This window comes from Gobius niger (genome assembly GCF_951799975.1).
Source record: "Gobius niger genome assembly, chromosome: 16".
Taxonomy (NCBI): domain Eukaryota; kingdom Metazoa; phylum Chordata; class Actinopteri; order Gobiiformes; family Gobiidae; genus Gobius; species Gobius niger.
The window spans coordinates 12,612,720-12,632,094 of record NC_136867.1 but is presented as its reverse complement, the minus strand read 5'-3'; the positions used below and the strand labels follow the sequence as shown (position 1 = coordinate 12,632,094).

Below are 19,375 nucleotides of genomic sequence, written 5' to 3'. Positions count from 1 at the left end.
GTTTATTATTGACTCAGGGAACCACCAGGAGACCCCTCCCTGAGGTTCTCAGGGCCCGAGGTGGTTCATACGGCTCTAACATGTCAGAGATGTACTTTGGAGCTAGACCATGAAAAGACTTGTAGACAAGCAGAGCTGTTTTAAAGTCTTTTCTCTGAGTGACAGGAAGCCAGTGCAGAGACCGGAGCACTGAACTAATATGGTCGTATTTCCTGGTTCTTGTCAGGACTCGAGCAGCAGCGTTCTGTATGTACTGTAGCTGTCTGATAGCTTGTTTAGAGAGGCCACTGAGTAGGCCGTTAAAGCAGTCTAACCAGCTGGAGACAAATGCATGGATAAGTCTCTCTAGGTCTGGTTTTGACACTATTCCTCTTATCTTAGCAATGTTTTTCAGATGGTAAAAAGCTGCTGATGTTATTGCTTTGATGTGGCTGTTTAACTTCAGGTCTGAGTCCATGATTACTCCTAGATTTCTAACCTGATTTTTTGGTTTTAGAGAGAGAGACTCAAGGTGACTGATAACACTTTGTCTTTGTGCCTGTGGGCCAAAAACAATGATCTCAGTTTTGTCTGCATTTAGCTGGAGAAAGTTGTTTTGCATCCACAAACTGATCTGTTGGATGCAGTGACAGAGAGTATCTACAGGCCCATGTTCACCAGCCGTCAGTGACACGTAGATTTGAGTGTCATCTGCATAGTTGTGGTACGACACATTGTTGCTGTTTATTAGCTGACCCAATGGAAGCATGTACAAGTTGAATAAGAGGGGTCCCAAGATTGACCCCTGGGGGACTCCACAGGTCATGGCAATTTTGTCTGAGACACAGTTTCCAATTTCCACAAAGTACGTCCTGTCCTTGAGATAGGACTTAAACCAGTTTAGAGCACTACCAGAGAGTCCCACCCAGTTTTCTAACCTGTGAAGTAAGATCCCGTGGTCCACTGTGTCAAAGGCAGCGCTCAGGTCCAGCTGAACTAAAACTGAGACCTTACCTGCGTTGGTGTTCATGCGGCTATCATTTGTCACCTTGATCAGAGCTGTCTCTGTGCTGTGGTGGGGCCTAAAGCCTGACTGGAAAGTATCAAACACATTGTTAGACAGGAGAAAGTGAGTGAGCTGCTGATATTCTACTTTCTCTAGGACTTTTCCTAAGAATGGCAGGTTTGATATGGGCCGGTAGTTGTTCATTACCTTGGCATCAAGGCTGCTCTTTTTTAGAAGAGGCTTAATGACTGCTGTTTTCAAGGCCTTTGGAAATGCTCCAGTCTCGAGTGAGATGTTAACTAACTGAGCAAGTTGTGGTAACAAGCTGTTCAGCACAGACTTCAGAAATCTAGTGGGTAATTCATCAAGGCAGCATGTACATGAACTCAGACCGGAGATAACCTCTTCGATTGTTTTGTCAGTAACAGGTGTGAAATGTGTCAGCTCAAGGTGTTTATCTGGTGGCAGAGTTTCTATTTGTGTTGTGGAAATTATGGCATTTTTAATGCTTTGGACTTTGTCATAGAAAAATATTGCAAACTCATTACACTTAGATGTCGAGATTAGTTCTAGGGGCAGTGAAACTGGAGGGTTAGTTAATCTGTTTACTGTGGAAAAGAGAACGCGAGAATTGTTTCTGCAGTTTGAGATGATTTTAGAGAAGTACTTCTCCCTTGCTCCACGCAAAATCTGGTTGAACACACAAAGTACTTCTTTGTAAACCTCAAAATGAAACTGGAGCTTTGACTTGCGCCATTTCCGTTCGGCTTTTCGGCACTCCCTTTTCTGTGCCCTGACTGAATCTTCACTTCTCCAAGGTGCCTTTTGTCTATTGTTAACCATTTTGACCTTGACAGGAGCAATAGTATCCAAAACATTTAAGACCCTTGATGTGTAAGAGTCCAACAGATTATCAACATTAGAACATGGGGCATTTTCAAATCTGATCATCTCCATAAACTGTGTCTTTGTTGTATCATTTATGTGTCTTCTTTGAATAACTCCAGGCCCAACCACTGGTTTAGGTGTAACACACAGGTCAAAGAAGACACAAAAATGATCAGATAAAGCAACATTAACAACATTCACATTTGATATATTAACACCTTTTGTAATAACTAGATCTAGAGTGTGGCCTTTGTTGTGAGTCGCCTCACTCACGTGCTGAGTTAAACCAAACATTTCAAGGACAGCACTGAGTTCTTTTGCATGTCTGTCGTTCGTCACATCTACATGCACATTAAAAATCACCTGAAATTACTAAACAATCGAAATCAATGCATATAAATGACAGTAATTGAGTAAAATCTTAAATAAAACAGTTCTGTGGTGGTTTGTAAATAGTCATATAAAGTATAGAAGATTGTTTTATCTCCATTTTGAATGACACATACTCAAACGATGGAAAAACCCCAAATTTTTGTAGGAGTAAATTGTCCCTGAATATGGCACAAACACCCCCACCCCTCTGGTTTTGGCGTGTTTCAGACACAAAATTGAAGTGAGATGGACTACACTCAATCAAAACTGCATTACCAGTGTTTTTGTCTAGCCATGTTTCAGTTAAAAACATAAAATCTAGATTATAAGAGGAAATAAAACTATTTATTAAAAAGGACTTGTTTTTTAGCGATCTGACATTGAGTACAGCAAGTTTGAGATTTATCTGTGTTTGAGTGGGTGGAATCTTTTTGCAGGGGATATGGATATTGACTTATGTAGAACCCAGTGGCCCTGTGCCACTAAGCCACTAGGATGCACCAGTTTGGTAGAAGTTTCGGATGCGTATTTACATGATGAATGAGCTCAGAATAATGCTCTTCAAAATGTCCTTTATTTCACCATGTAACACGGTCAAAAGGTTGTTTATCCTCACAGGTAAGGAAAGGCATGGGAGAAGGAGGCAGCACTCAACAGTGATGCACAGATGCACAACCTCCCTGAACAGAATCCAGTCACCATCACAGTGGCAGACATCCAAAACAGAGTCTCAGGTATGAAAAACTGGACAACATACTGTCATGGTCCTGTGTTGCCACTCCTCCCCTCACGCTTGTCTGTTTCCTTACCTGGGCGGAGCCATAGGATCTGCTACCTGTTACTCACACACCTGCATCCAATCCACAACTTGTTACCTGTACCTTGTTACCTGTACAAGAAGCCTGGCTCCACCTCCACACGCTTCGAGTTCATCAACAAATCTACCACAGTTAGTTTGACTTCAGTGTCTGTGAGTTTGGTAAAGATTTTGCACATTGAGTGATTTTTGTCTTTTTGTGCAGGACCTGTTTGCCTGCCCACCTATCTACCTGCATTTTCATCCACCTACTGGCCTGCCTGCTGTCCACCTGCCAGTCACCAACTCACATTTTCAATAACCTCAACAATCACCTTTTGTGCACTTGCCAATTTGTGTTCTGCTTTTGGGTCCAACTTCAAACCGGGACAGTACGAACTCGCCGCTATTGGCCCAACGGACACAGACCCTGTTGTTCAAGCCCTCGCAAATTTTGGACAACATCAGCTAACTCTTTGTGGCCTAATGAAAAGGCAAGCCATCACCAAACAACTTGCCAAGGTCAGCACCATGCTCAAAATGTTAACCTCCAACCCGGCTCCACCTATTTCTGCTCCTGCAGTTGCAAACTCCCAGGACCTAGCTACTCCACACGTACAAACATGGTAGATTGTACTTAAAGGGACTAGATGCAAGTTGGCCATTTTATGCTTACTACTGCCTTTTAAGGTTTTGCAGGACACACTACAAACTATTTCTCCCACTGTGAGTTAAACACGGTCCAGGTCTAGCGCTAGTAAAGAGTGCGGGACAAACTCCATGCCGCAGAACGTGATCAAAACACCAACACGTGCGAGAAACACATCGGTCCCTAGCACTGACATCAATCTAGGATCTAGGCTATTATCTATTTGGCCCAAACCACTTGGTGGGAGCGGTTCAAGATGGATTCTCGTTTGGAAGAAAAAAGAAAGAGAAAGGCGCATGACTTGACCGCAGAACTTAAGTCCCTTGAAAAAGAACATATGCTAAATAATAATAATGACTTATTAGTAAGTATAGCAGAAATAAAGCCATCTTGAAAGATTTATTATTTGTCAAAATAGCAGGTGAGGATGGTAACCCCGCAGAGTGGTACAAACATTTCCGACATTTACTTATTCCCCAACTTAAAAATAGTTTTAACCATGTCTTGACAGGAGGAGGAATACCACCATCCTGGAAACGGGCGTTGATTTCAGTTATCCACAAACCTGGCAAAGACCAAATTGAATGTGGTTCGTATAGGCCAATATTAGTTTTAAACATTGATTTTCGTATATTTGCAACAATATTAGCCTAGAGGCTTGAATCAATTGTCCCTGAACTAACAGACACAGATCAATCTGGATTTCTCCGAAACCGACAAACTCATGATAACATAAGGCGGGCCCTCCATCTTTTTGATAAAATGAGAAATATAGAATCAATAGCCGTTTTAATAGTATCTAATAATATTGGGTGTATAATATGACTGACCATCTGCCAGAATAAAAAAAATATGGAGACCTCTCTGACAAAGTGAATCTAGAAAGAGGCTGTCGCCAGGGCTGCCCCCTTAGTGTGGCGTTTTTTACTCTCTTTATGGAACCTCTTGCTCAATCTATCAGAGAACACAAAAACATCTCAGGTATTATCATAGGAGACGCAGAACACAAAGCATGTTTGTATGCTGATGATGTCCTCTTAACATTATCTAACCCTAAAGTGAGCTTACCCAACCTCTCGTCCCTACTTAAAGAATTTGGCACCTACTCAGGGTACAAACTAAATTTACAGAAAACCCAGTTTATCTCATTTAATTATCACCCATCCATAGATATGAAATAATTGTCAAAATTTAATGGGGAAAATAACAAAATAAAATATTGAGTCCAAATCTCCAACAAAAAAAAAAATCTAGTTTGTTTGAGGGAAATTATGTTATATTGACCTCAAATATTAAAGCTGATAGACAGTGGTGGTCTCTGCTGCCAATGAACATATATAATAGGATTTGTTACGGCCATTTATGACCTTATGTTGGTATATGCTATGCTGCACCTTCATGGCATTGGTTTGGGTGTGTTGGGTGGAGCCATGGGGGGAGCCTTGTACCTCAAAGCCAGGTGGACTAGGTTATTGGCTGATTGCGTGTGGAAGCTGTCCAGGGGCTAGAGGCCAAACAGTTTTTTGACCGTGTGATAGAACCTTATTAAAGACCCATAACTTCATCCGTAAGTTTGGACATTGAATTTATTCATTTTATTTTGGACACATGAGTCAAGCTTAAGCCATGCCCGGACAGCTATAGTGGCAAGCTGTGGATTTAAACTGCCACGACAAAAGTCAAAAAACTTGGCTGCTAAATTTCTATGGATACAATGGAACAAATGGACATTGGATTTGTTGTGATAGTGGTGTTTGTTTGGAACGTTTGCTGCAAACTCCCACTAAAACCTGCAAAAGTCTTTTGGACAAAGATGCATATGCATTTTAGCATGTGGAAGAGCAACTGTTGTTCCTGGTTCTCCCTTGGATACAATTCTTTAGGTTCTTTGTTTGAATTTCCCAAGCCAGCAGCGGTTGAAAAACCATGTGGAGCTGCAGATACAGAAGACAAGTTGTTGCCAAAGTTTGCTGAAAAGACAATTGAAGCAAAATCGGAATATTACTTGCAAGAAAGAAGACTTGGAATTAAAGACGCGATGATTCAGAATCATACAGAGAAAACTCAAGAAGTGAATGACTTTGATGAAGTTTTGGGTTCCTGTGAAGAGCATTATGTTGCAGAAGTGGATATAAAGGTGGATGGGGATGTTTTGATTCCTACTTTGGTTGATGCTGCAAATGAAGAGTCAGTTCCTGTGGACCATGTTGTTGATGAAGAGTCGGTTTCTGTCTCCTCAAAGGCAACAAGATATCCAGAAGCAACTACTGTGGATTCTGAACATTTAAGAGTCATTCTGGATGTATTAAAACGTCAAGCGGACATAACGGAGATGCTCCTAAAATCTCAAAGGTTGGCACAACTCCCCAAGCGTGAGGTTCCTGTTTTTACTGGAGACCCTCTTGAGTTCAGATCTTTTATGAAAGCCTTTGATAATGTCATTGCCTCAAACATAGACAATGATTATGATCGGCTCTGCTACTTGGAGCAATATACAAGAGGTGAGCCCCTGATGTTGGTTAAAAGTTGTCAACATATGCCGTCATCTGAGGGATATGTAGAAGCATTTCACTTGCTTGAAGATTTCTATGGACATCCATTCAAAATTGCTGCTGCTTTAATGGACAAGCTTTTGGAATGGCCGGAGATAAAATCAGAGGATGCAAAGGCTTTCAATAGCTTTTCTATATTCCTGGTGAGCTGCCGTAACATCATTCAGGATGTGGACTACATGAACGATTTGGATAGCCCAACCAACTTGAAAGTTGTGATGTCAAAACTTCCATATAAAACCAGAGAGAAGTGGAGAGAACATGCATTCAACCTTTCAGAAAGAAACAACAAAGTCAAGTTTGTGGATCTTGTTTCATTCGTCACCCTTGAAGCAAGAATTCTAAATGACCCGGTGTTTGGAGATATTCAGTCATCAGCTTCTGAAAAGAAACGTAACGGTTCAGTTGTCTCTGCCAATGTGAGTACAGTACAGTTTTCTAAAGGTAGTTTTGCTGCTGTGGATACTTGCCAAGAAGAAACAATAAAGTTTGAAAATGACTCGAGTATAAAACGCACTGCTTTTGCAAAGCCATGTTTCTACTGTGGAGAAAGTCACACCTTCGCTCAGTGTCACCGGTTTGCTTCTAAACCACACCCAGAAAGACTGAAAATATTAAGAAAAGCAGGGATGTGTTTTAGTTGCTTGATTAGAGGTCATCTAGCTAAAGACTGTAGAAACAGACTTAGATGTTCTGTGTGTTCCAAGGAACACCCCCAAGTTCTACAAATCTATAAAGCACAGCACTACAAACAGAAGAGGGTCGTTTCCTGTCATACAGATTGTGTTGGGACGGACCGGATAATAAGTGGAGCAGGGTGTGCAAATCCAATGACTACCACCTCAAATGGGGCCGGGTGCACCATGAAGACAGTTCGGTTTGATACAGTAAAAAGACTATAAACAAAAACAAACAAAAAAATAGAAAAAATGCTACACTGACAAAAAAAAAAAAAACAACTGTTGGGTATTGGACACTTTTTGGTTGAGCCTATAGTGTATAAAACATGAATTGTCATGAATATGCTTATTTTTTCAAGTAGCTGTATGTGAGAATATTTTGGTAGAAGTAACTGTATTGATAAAGCTCATGATCTAAAATATTGAATTTCTAAAGCTAAACTGTATGTAGCCACTTTATGTGAAATTAGTGAATTTTTTGTTGCTTGTAATTATAAGTCCTCCTGCCTTATAATTAAGGGCCAGGAGTGTTACGGCCATTTATGACCTTATGTTGGTATATGCTATGCTGCACCTTCATGGCATTGGTTTGGGTGTGTTGGGTGGAGCCATGGGGGGAGCCTTGTACCTCAAAGCCAGGTGGACTAGGTTATTGGCTGATTGCGTGTGGAAGCTGTCCAGGGGCTAGAGGCCAAACAGTTTTTTGACCGTGTGATAGAACCTTATTAAAGACCCATAACTTCATCCGTAAGTTTGGACATTGAATTTATTCATTTTATTTTGGACACATGAGTCAAGCTTAAGCCATGCCCGGACAGCTATAGTGGCAAGCTGTGGATTTAAACTGCCACGACAGGATTTACATGATCAAAATGAATATATTACCAAGGATTCTCTATCTGTTCCAGGCACTGCCAATTCAGGTACCACCCAAGCAATTTAGTGATTGGAATAGAATGATCTCAAATTTTATTTGGGCAAAACAAAAAACAAGAATAAAGTTGCAAACATTGCAGTTGCAAAAGGAGGAAGGAGGAATTGGCTTTGCCATGTGGAAAATTATTACAAAACAGCACAGCTGCGAGTACTGATAGGCTGGAGTGACCCGACATGCGAGTCAGTCATATTTTGACACTCCTCTACAGTCCATGCTTGGTGACAAGCCTCTTCTCAAGAAATATTTAAATTCATAATTGTTACCTACCTGGATAACAGTACCAATAGAAATTTGGTATAAAATTCTAAAAAAAAAAAAAAAAGACTGAGAGGAGTGCCAGATTTTGGAGATGGCCAGCCTATGATTCTGAGTTTTACCTTAAAAGACAGATTGTGGTTTTGTGCATTGCTCTCAAAAATGCATCACAGGATGTTGTGATATTTTTCCAGATAAAAACGTTTCTAGAAGTTACACACAACTTTCAGAGACATACAGTACGATTTACATAAACATGACTTGTTCCGATATTTCCAGCTGAGGCAGTCATGATCGGCCTTCTGTTACCCTGTTTTGCTAGTTAGATGTAAGAACTAGTATTCTGTATGAAATTGTCTCCTCAACATTCAAAGTCAAATTCAAATTCACTTTATTTATCCGCTAGCAACTTCACTTGCAGAGGAAATATCTGTACGGTGCCAATAAAAACAGTGCATACACAGACATACAACACAATCAATCAATCTAAGTGGACATTTACGCTTAAAAAAGGCACTTCAGATGTTTTCCTTTTTATCTTGTACTTGTTTTACTCACTCAAATTAGCATCACCGTTTTCTACTAGCCCTCTTATATCAGTTGTGGGAAATGGACAGTTACATTAAACTAGCATTTCCGAGGTCATTCCCCAGGTCATTCGTCCCATGTGCAGATTAAGCCTATCAGATTGCACCAAGCAGGTTTGAATGCAGGAAGGAAGAGTTCGGCAGTCCTCATTGCATAATTGTGGAAAATTGTATGTATTCTTTTTTATTAGATACAGTATATGTGTCTTTGTATTTCTGATTGCATTTAGAGTTTGTTAAATTGTTGTCACTTTTCATAAGGGAAGGACTACAACAAAACTCAAGCTGTACTTAAAACACATTTGTATGTTTGTTTTGAATTGTTTTGTGTGTGTGTGAGGGATGCCGCTGTAGAAAGACCTGCTGAGGCTAAAGCTGAGGACACTGAGGTGAAACAGACTCAGGAATCAAATGTTTGGAAGAGAAAACAATTTCTCACCTGTGGATCTGGTGTTAATATGTACAGAACTGGTTTGGTCTTAGACTTTTAGTTCTGATTCTGTTTGAAAGCTTAACAATCTGATGAAAGATGCACTGAGTCTGCAGGACATGCTGAATGTTCCCCAGCATATCAGCGGTAAGCTAGATGTCATTAATAGTTATCTCTAGACAATATGGCCTTTAATCGGCTGAAACAACCTTGGGAATGAAGACTGCAGCTGTGAGGTCCGAAGGAGAGGTACAAAGGACACTGAGTAAGTGTATGTGTGTCTTGGCTTTATAGTGATGCTATTGCTACCCGGCCTCATGAGCTCAGTATGACTCTCATGATCGACCTGTTTGAACTAATATTCACTGTATCTTGTGAAATGAAAATATACAAATGTGAGTCGCACTTTAAATGTGTTTCACTGTTAAATGATTTATTGTTGTAAGAACAAGGATATTTGAGTAATATCGTATGTCAAGCCCACATTGAAGCAATAAAAGTAATCGGACTATGTAATTCCACACTGTCAGTACAAAAATGTCTAGTAATCATAACACGTATCTGAGTGCTGCATACAAAGGTTTTCTGAATAAAACTCGCTGTACTAGTTGCCCTTACTTGATGAATAATAAGTGCATCAGGTTTACAAACAATTCCAAGTAACCAGAACAAATTGGATTTTACAGCAACTAATCAAAATTACCTTTGTTATGGGCTGAGGCGAGTAAACTACGCCATCCAGCACCGCCAACCAACAACTCACTCACACTGTGGGAGGTCGGATTTGAATAATAATTTCATTATGAGGTGACCCGTTTATAAAGTCACAACAATCCAGCTTGTGAAATTGAAATGTGCTACTCAGCATTTTTAATTTATTATTATGTGTTATTTTTTGGGTTGTGTTTTATTTCATTCATGTATATTTCAGTAAGCTAGTCCTGCATATCCTTTCTCCTTCTTAAAGGAACAGGCCACCGTCTTTCTATACTAAGATATGTTCTTACCTGAGCTTAGACGAGTTGATACGTACCTGTCTAGTCTTTGTGCGTGCCGTGAAGGAGCGTGGCAGCTTCCAACTTCACCCTGTTTGGAGCTATAGGAATATGAGAGGCCAATTGCTAACAACATCTTTGGTCGTTGTGCGTGAATGAGTGCACACACAAAGACCAGACAGGTACGTATCAAATCGGTGGCCTGTTTCTTCAAGAGCTCAAAACACTTTCCCCCTGAGGATGTCATGATGCGCTCCTTTGTACAGTATTTCACCATGTTTTTGTCCAAACAACACCTTTCAGTGCTCCAAACCAGTGGTTCTCAACTGGTGGGTCACACAACCGTTTTCAGTGCATTGAGATCCTTTTCCTGTTAATATTCATGCACAGACAATGAATGAAGTTAAAATAAACCGAGTTGGTTCTATGATAATTTCAGCTTATTTTGGCTCGTTAATGCTTATTCAACACATTTTTCTTGAGGAAAAGACAATATTTTACATTATATTTTACAAGTCTTAGTCTTATTTGGGCTGCGGCTCTTCATCCAAGGGTGACTGTGGGTCTTGACACCATAACAGTTGAGAACCACTGCTCTAAACCTTGTACCGATACCTTTTCACACAACTGCTGTTTTACCTTCATTTAAACTGCTTCACTCCCCGATGTGACAGTGCAGGGTGCATCAGTTAATCTGTTGTAACATGTACATTAAAATGATAAATATAGTGATATTTGTTCTTTGTGTTTGACCCATTCTTTTGCCCCTGGTGTGTGGCCGTATTGCAGATGCAGCTTCATGAGTACCTTGCTGGAGGATTATCTGTAAAGCTTTTTTTGTGTGTGCAGGAATACCAAGGTAAAGGCACCCAAAAGTATTTTAAAAAGCCTGAAGAACCAGAACCTCGCGCCACAACAGCACTTTCGTTCTGCATCAGAATCATGAACACTGAATTTCACACAGATAAGACTTTATTCTGCACCTTCTTGCTTTTACTGTATTTGCACCCGGTGCTAACCTCACCCTGCACCTGCTGTTATTGTACATTTTGTTAATCCTGAATGGTGGACTTTTGTTAAGCACTTATATATTGTAATTTTAGAGTTAAGCTATATACTGTAGTTATCTTACTATACATTCTATATTACTAGCTTGAATTTCTTTGTTATTATTGTTAATCTGCAGTATGAAAATATCTGTTTTTTGATCCTAGCCCCCCAAAAAAGTAGCTTTTCTCATTCAGATAATTATTTTAAGGAGACTTTAGCATTGTGACCATTAGGACTGGGACAATACGAGATAATATGTATCATGATACTTAGTCACCAATACGATACGTAAGTATTGTGGAAGTTTTGAAAAACAAAAGAGTTATAAACCAAATGCCAGCTGACATTAATTGAAGACTGAAAAGTGCATTACATTTAACATAAAGTGCTGTAACTGTTACTGGAAAAAAGAGAAAAGAATGCAAAATAAAAAGCCTCCAAAAGGCCTATTGCAAATGCCTGTGGGGCTGTCGCGACTGCACAGCGATAAATGCATCTGATAAAGTATCGATACTTGGTGCTGCGACAGAGGCGTATTCCGACATACTGCAAAACAGTTGACTGGGGACATTTTTTAAACCCTCTGTTTAAATGTGTATTCTCTTTCACCTCAATGACTGTTATAACACCAAATGTATCCTCTGTGTTCTTTTGTTGTGAGGAAATTTCAGAACTGTAGAAAAGACGGGGACAGTGATTCAGCCCTGACCAGCTAATCCCCAAACGCTCAGTATAAAATTATATTTTTAAAGACAGGAAAGAGATATTTTATAATACATGACATCTAGATCCCCCAACAATATGAACTGAAATTAATATATCTGACAATAGAGTGAGTCGCCACTTTTTACTCAAACCCGATTTATTTGAATAGGGCAACATTATATGAAGTAACAGCCATATTTAACAGAGCAGGGCACACACACTCACCCTCTCCCTTTACCACACACGTCCATCTCCCAGCCATATACCTCCCAGTATATACACCCATAAGCATGATTACACACGTACATGGATATACAATTTGTCAAACCGTTATAATTTTTGGCTAAACAACAACACCAATTTTGTTAATAGTCTTGTCTTCTACGTTTTGTGTTAAAACAAAGTTTATGTGCAAAAAACAAAAACAAAAACTAAAGAAATCCATTAATGTCCATATGTTGTCAAATTTACCCAAACCTGGCAACTGAGCCACCCAGTTTCTGCTTCCTGTAAAAAGAATTATATTCTGAAAGGTTGACAAGGGAAGAACCAGGAACAAACCTTTACTTAATGCGTGCAAGTTAAAGAGTAAATAAAAACAAAACGTAACAAACAAACACACACACACACCTACAAACAAACAAAAAATTATTGAATGTGTCTTTTATTTCATTTTGTTGAGTCTTTTTTTACATGCAAAAAAACAGGCTCAAGTCAGAAGGAGACACTGTTTCCTACATTCATGGATTCAAAACACCGCCATCTGCAAAGTTTCCATTAAGCTCTGCACACTCAGCTGTTTGGCTAATCTTTGGTCAAGAACCTTAACATTTACTTTTCTCTTTTTTTCCCACAAAGTTGTCTCCAAATGGGATGCAGCTACTTTTAACTAATACACACTTGAGCATGAATAATAAAAATGCACAGTCAGCGTCTCCTTTCATGCATTGTTTCCTTCCATAGTACTACACATCTATTTATGTCTGTTTTTTTTTTTAACCAAATAAATAAACAAACTGCCAGCAACTAGTTTTAGTGTAAGACAAATAGAAACCGTAAATTTGAAGGAGCTTGTAAAACGACCTTAAAAGAAGACAAGGACAGTCCTGATGGACGTTTTTCAGCTTCCTCCTCTTGAGTATTGCTTGGTAATGCATACTAAAAGAGGCTTCTTCAATGGACTCATGCTGAACAATATCTTACAGCTTAAGGTTTCCTATGCCAAAAACTCAATGTGTGCACTCACCACAGACTGTTCCCAGGATATGCTGTCTTGTCGCTTTGTGTTTGAGACATTCTTGATAAATCTGAGAGACGCCTGCCTGTGGAAATAGACATTTATGCTGCAACATTATAACTGCACTTATTTCTATAGCCAAAGCTACCCATGGTGCAGCAACAACATGAAAGCATCTGTACATTCATCCACATTGTTAACACCTTCCACATCATGTTGATGAAGAACAGTAGTTGTCAAGTTGTCTCATAACCTGTGTACATTTTTAACACTATAAAGCATTGATTAAATACATAATAAATGTTTAATCCGTGTGCAGTTTTCAACTTGTCTAAATAGAATAAATAAAACACATGCCTCTGTATCAAACCTGAAAAAGCCGTATCACTGTAGCATTAACATACACTTGACATCAGATGTAAGAGTTTGGAGTTGAACAGTGCGCCTCCTGTCTGTCCAAAGCCTGAAGCCTTTTTGTGACATTGGGGCTCATAGTGATGTAGTGAAGACAGGCTGGCTGTGTTATTTTTTTTTTTTTTGATTCCACTCAATTGATGTGTCAGAGGAAACAACAATTTATATGTCAGACATAAACAGAAACAAATAGCTACTTGTATGTTCATGCAGGGATGGATAGGTGTTATATTATTATTACTATTATTATTATTATTATTATTATTATTATTATTATTATTATTATTATTATTATTATTATTATTATTATTATTATTATTATTATTATTCAACAAAATGTACATTAACATATGAAAATGATTGTACTTTTGTCATTAAACTGTGTGCAATACGTTCTTTGAAATCTTTCAGAACAATCCCTTCTCAGTGGTGGTGGTGTTTCATGTCGTCCGTCTTCTTCCGCAGATGGGACGTCGATCTTCACGTTGCTCCCGATAACCCTCGTGTTGATTTTGGTTGTTTTCCCCTCCTTATTCCATCAATCAGCCGCACACATTCTCACACAATAACAGCACACACACGGACAAAAAAAAAAGAAAAAGAAAAGAAAAGCAGAGACTATGCTCTCCAAAACATTCAGATCCACTGTTAAACCCCGCCAGCTGTTTAGGAACCGCCCGCCACAGTCATTACGCCTTTCTCTTTTTAATCTACTCATCCCCTACCGACCGTTTCTGCTGCGTCTTTCTAAACCAACGAGGCCCCCTACAGGTGTAAAAGGCACCGGGTTTTGAGGCGAGCAGGTGCCAGGAGATGGCCGCTTTGGAGTTTGACGTCATTTGACCCACTTTTCTGATGAGCGCAATGTGCGTGTCGAAAAAGAGGGGGGGGGAACTGCTCCCAAAATGCCACCACATATAAACGCACTACTTTACGAGCGGATGTGTATCTGTGTTGATCATAAGTTTTGATTTAGTCCACCCACTTTAGGGTCTATCACTTGTAATTGCGTTTCACCGATACTTGTCATTGTTCCACCGTCTTTGCATTGCATTTCATCAACATGCGCCCTGTGGAGCTCGTGCCTTATCCTATTGCGCCCCATGGTGGATGCATGGAGATCAGGGTCTATGTTACAAGTTAGCCGTGTAAATTTGGGCAAAGTTAAATAAGTAGGCCTACGTTATTTACAAAGTCCTGGTGTAGGTCACTGTTTAGACCTGTGCGTAAAAACGCATCCTGCTGAAATGCCTGTAAATCTGGTGTTTTGCAATAGGTTAACTTTTCCATGGCCTCAATCACAGCTATCGTGACGAAGAATAGGATAGGGAACACCGTGCGTCTTTCCATGTATAGATCTCTGGTTCCATCTAGTGGCCACTGACAGCAACACCCCCCGACTTCCACTTATCACATCGCTCTCGCTTCACCCTCCCTCCATCCTGTTTAATATCAGCACTGTGGCGAATCTAATCTGGATCTCCTTTAAGGCAATAAAACCCAGATAGCTTCCTTTTAAATGAAACGCGTCGCTTATTATAGCTTTGAAATCCTCGTTTATTTAGTCGATGTACTACGCGATACTGGGATGATTTATGTCGAAGTTCAAACGGGGCAAGGTGGTATATTTTAATGTCGGGGAGTCGCGTTGTCCCGGGTGCTTCCAGTGTTGCTGTTGTTTATGTTCTATTGTTATCCACGCGCGTTCAAATTGCGCCACACGCGGACATGCTTGTTTTAACGCGCGGGTTTTTATCCCTTCCAGCAGCTCAAAGGCAATTTCACATAAGCCAGGATTGTGAACTGATTTGTTCCTGGGGTAAAGTGTAATTTTCTGGAGTCAATCTAAGACTTAAACTAGCAGTTAAAAAGGGGGGGCTAGGGGAGGGGGAAAAAGGTGTCAAATGAACAAAAGGGTAAGCGCATCCATAAAGTATTTTTCCAGCCCCACAAGAACAAATGCATGGAGGTTTTTGGAGGGTACATCAGCCTAATGTTCTTTTTTTTCTGGGAAGGATTACACTGATGATTAAAAAAAGTAAACAAAGGAATTAAGTGTTGCAATGACGATGCCAAAAATGGTCCTGATGGCCTAGAAACTGACAACTAGTAATCTGCAACGACCTTCTTGGTATTGATGGAAATCCGAGTATGTGTGTAATTGGCGCCTCATGTCATGGCGGTTCAAGGGGATATATTCCAACACATTTAGTATTTCTATGCTGTTACTCTCGCAAACGGTTTTAGTAATTCAGGGCGACTGAAAGCTAACAAGGCAAAACCCTGTCCGGGTTTTAAAAATAGTTTTTTGCGCAGTGACGAGACACTTTTGGAGTGCGGGAAAAAGTCAGCCTTTCACTGTGAGGGGAAAACAGTGATGAGAAGGCTGTTGTTGGCAGTTCTATAAGGAAGAAGGACTGCCTGTTGTCCGTGAATAGGCCCTCTCTTCCAGACGCGGATAGATATAGCACTGATTTTTAATTCGTTTTTCTTTCAGAGACAACAATGCTTTATTTGAGAGCTCGGTACAATTTGGGGGTTTGTAAGAGATACACATTTTTCCGCCGTTAAAAGTCCAGCTGCCCATATGGGACAAAATGCGCGGAGCAAATACCCCAGTGGCACCAAGTGACAAGCAAGACAGAGCCCTAAGGATGCGGGTCCCCGAAGTGACAGAAGAGCACCGATGAACTCTCCGTTATTTCACAGCGCGAGACTGCTGCGCCTGTCTTTACGCACGACTATTACGCACAATAACAATCCGGCAGTTTGTTTTTGTTGTATTTGTTGTGTTCAAACAAAAGCAGGCTACGAATAAGTGAGCAGGGACTGTTGTGCAAAACTATTTAGTTCCTGCCAAATGTGAGGAAATTTGAAATACACAAAATAATCTTCCGCGCACATTTACACCCTCGGAAAATGCAACACTGCCTCTATTTTTTTTTTTCCCCCTTTTGCATTCGGAAGTCACTGATTGCTCTGACCCACAAGCTCAACCAGTGGTAGAACACAGGCGCCTTTGTGCCCTACAAAAGCAGTAGCCCCTTGAGATTCAATTCTGTAAATAATTTGCAAATCCACCTAATTTAGTTGTTTGTTCAATGATGATAGGGCGACTCGAGCATCTGGCACGAGATTGTGTGCAGGACAAATGCATAGATTTTTTTTTTTTTTTTTCAACTGTGTTATCATATTTACTCAAGATACCGATGGGTGTGTGCGCGCGCTTCGGGCAATATGTCCAATGGTACACTTATGTGACAAGTATATTTAGCCGATACAGTAATTGCTGGAAACAATCCAGACACAATCAATGCTCTTAAAGACGCGTATGTATTTCACGCGCGCCGGCCGTGTTTAAATAAGAAGGCCATGGGGGAGTCGTTTATTATTGTTTCTCACTCTCTCCATGTCCAACAAAAACAGTTATTGCATTAAACGATTTTTTCTCCTCTGCAGGGTGCACCAGCCAAGGCCTGGCGAGACGTGGACGCTGACAAAAAGGAGCGCCTTCCACTCAAAGGGCATCTTATGTGGAGGAGCCCACTTCTGCTAAGTGAGTGGGTTTTAGTCCCATTGCAGAGTGACTTTGAGTTCTTTATTAGTGAGGCGTTGGCATTGTCGAATATATTCCAGGGATTTATTTTAGCCTTTTTGAAAGTGGGTTGGAGTGCGCAAGAGATTTAAGAGCAATTATTTGTCAAAACGTGTATTTGACAATGTTTTTCCCCCGCGCGCCTCTCAAAGCAGCTCAAGACACTGACATATTCAGAAGCACAAATTTTTATTAAAAATGTGTTTTTAAAAAAATCATAAGTCATCTCCCGAGCACAGTGCTATTTACAAGATGTCCCCATCTTTCTCAAAACTGGGAATCTCATCATATCAGACGTGACGTTCAGAACGCTCCCAAAATGTATTTACAAGAAATAAGAACAATAAGGATAAAAGCTGAAAAGTTGCCAGTGTTTATTCATGGCCATAAATATGTTTCGGTCCATAAAAGAAACAAGAAATTATTTTTATCTATAATTATAAAGTGGTTTGTACGTGCCAATAAAAACACGAAGGGGCAAACGTGGGCTAACAAAAATGAGAAAAAAACATCTCTACAACCAGCACACAATTACAAAAAAAAAAATGTTCACAAGAAGAGCATGACATTTTTTTTAATAAAAATCTATAAGGGAGAGGTTAGGAGCCAGTTCTCTTAACGAAAACATGTAAACACGGCTACGCGAGCCCCGATAAAATGGGAGTGTGTATATATATGATTCAAGCTGCGAAATGAAAAGTCTCTATGCTTTTGTTTTTCTTTATCTTTGTTTATGGTGAAACTCCCTATTTTTTTTTTTTGCCTCCAAAGAGCAAAAAATCAAGTGTCAATAATTTATCTCACCAAGTCCACTGTTGCGTCTGCACCAAATGATGTGCTGGGAACTGTGCCGTGGCCGCGGCGCCATACTGCGCATTATACTGCATGTGCTGGAGTGATTGGGCACTATAAGCCGAGAAGGGAATCCCGGCCTGAAAAGTGGCCGCCAAGTCCTGAGCTTTAAGAGTGTGACATGGTTTTCCATCCCTGACTAAGACGGGTACAGCCACCCGCCTGGGAGAAGGGAGGTGGGTCACTTCCATACCTTTTTCGGCCCGCGCTCTCTTCATCTTATACCGATGGTTCTGGAACCAAATCTTGACCTGGGTCGGAGTGAGGCGGATCAGACTGGCAAGATGCTCCCTTTCTGGGGCAGACAGGTATCTTTGCTGCCGAAAGCGGCGCTCCAGCTCGTAAGTCTGCGCTTTGGAAAACAACACCCTCCTTTTGCGCTTCTTGCCCGAGTCGCTGCCGCCGCTGCTGGAAGTTTCCTTGTCGTTGTCCGGGGACTCGTCGTCCGCTGACGGTTCCGGAGACTTGGCGGAGTCCTGTGAACTTGCTGAGAGGCCGTGCACTGCGCCGAGGAAGGAAACAAACACTGTCAAAATGTTACGTTGGTTATGATATCTACAGTACAAAGTTCACAGTTTAGTGCACTAAACAGACGCACTGTATTTTTAAAACCTGTTACGCTTTATTAAGCGGCTGCTGCGTTGAAATGTGTTGAAATGTTTTTGATTGATGATCAAATAGGCTATATTTTCCTTAATGTAACCTTAAATGAAGTAAAGCCCAAATCTGAGCTCAAAGTGGGAACCAGTGAAGCATTCACACGTGCATTGTCTGCCTCTAAATCCCCACAGAATGCAGTCCGACACAATCCCTTCTTTCCACCAAACCAACTAAACCCACTAAAACATCTCCGTCCACTCTTCTTAAACCATACTTTCATTTAAATACTACGTTTTGAATCGTGCACAGCGAGCCTGGCACTGCATGCGCACAGGGACAGCACAAGCACGGCAAGAGGCATGCAGATGGATGCCCACCCAAGTGCACCGTTTGGTGGGATACAGAGAGATGCACGAGCGTATCATGGTGAACACGCATTAAACACAAAATAAAAGGAGGTTACTTACACGAATACTGGATGCTGTCTGTAGTAGCAAGCCATCGCGTGTAAGGATTGTCACTACTGTCATAAAATGGGGTTTTTAAAGGTAGGTTCTGAGCGTTTTCAAGAGGACTTTGCACCAAAACTCCAGTGGTTTTTGTCGTGGACGTGGTCTCCGAGCCCTCCGTGTCCTCCTCTGCTCCGGTGATAGATCCCTCTTCGTCATTTGTGTCAGGAAGGTCCAAAATGTCCTTTACAGAAAAGCCCGTCTTTGTGTTGGTCAACGACATATTCTGCTGGGGAAGAAAGATGCGGGGAAAAGTTGCGACTGCAGCAGCTTGCCGGAGAATTCGC

At 40.7% G+C, this 19,375-nt stretch overlaps 1 protein-coding gene across 2 annotated transcripts in view; it reads right to left on the bottom strand.

The window, feature by feature from the left end:
* Positions 1-17,333: 17,333 nt before the first annotated feature.
* nkx2.2a (NK2 homeobox 2a) overlaps positions 17,334-19,375 on the bottom strand; it is a 4,115-nt gene continuing 2,073 nt past the window's right edge. For both annotated transcript variants that reach the window (XM_079573713.1, XM_079573712.1), the window contains exons 2-3: positions 19,047-19,374; positions 17,334-18,481 (exon numbers count right to left, since the gene is read on the bottom strand). In XM_079573713.1, the coding sequence (XP_079429839.1) occupies positions 17,928-18,481; positions 19,047-19,311 (819 nt within the window). In that variant the 5' untranslated portion in view covers positions 19,312-19,374 and the 3' untranslated portion in view covers positions 17,334-17,927. The remainder of the gene's footprint in view (positions 18,482-19,046; position 19,375) is intronic.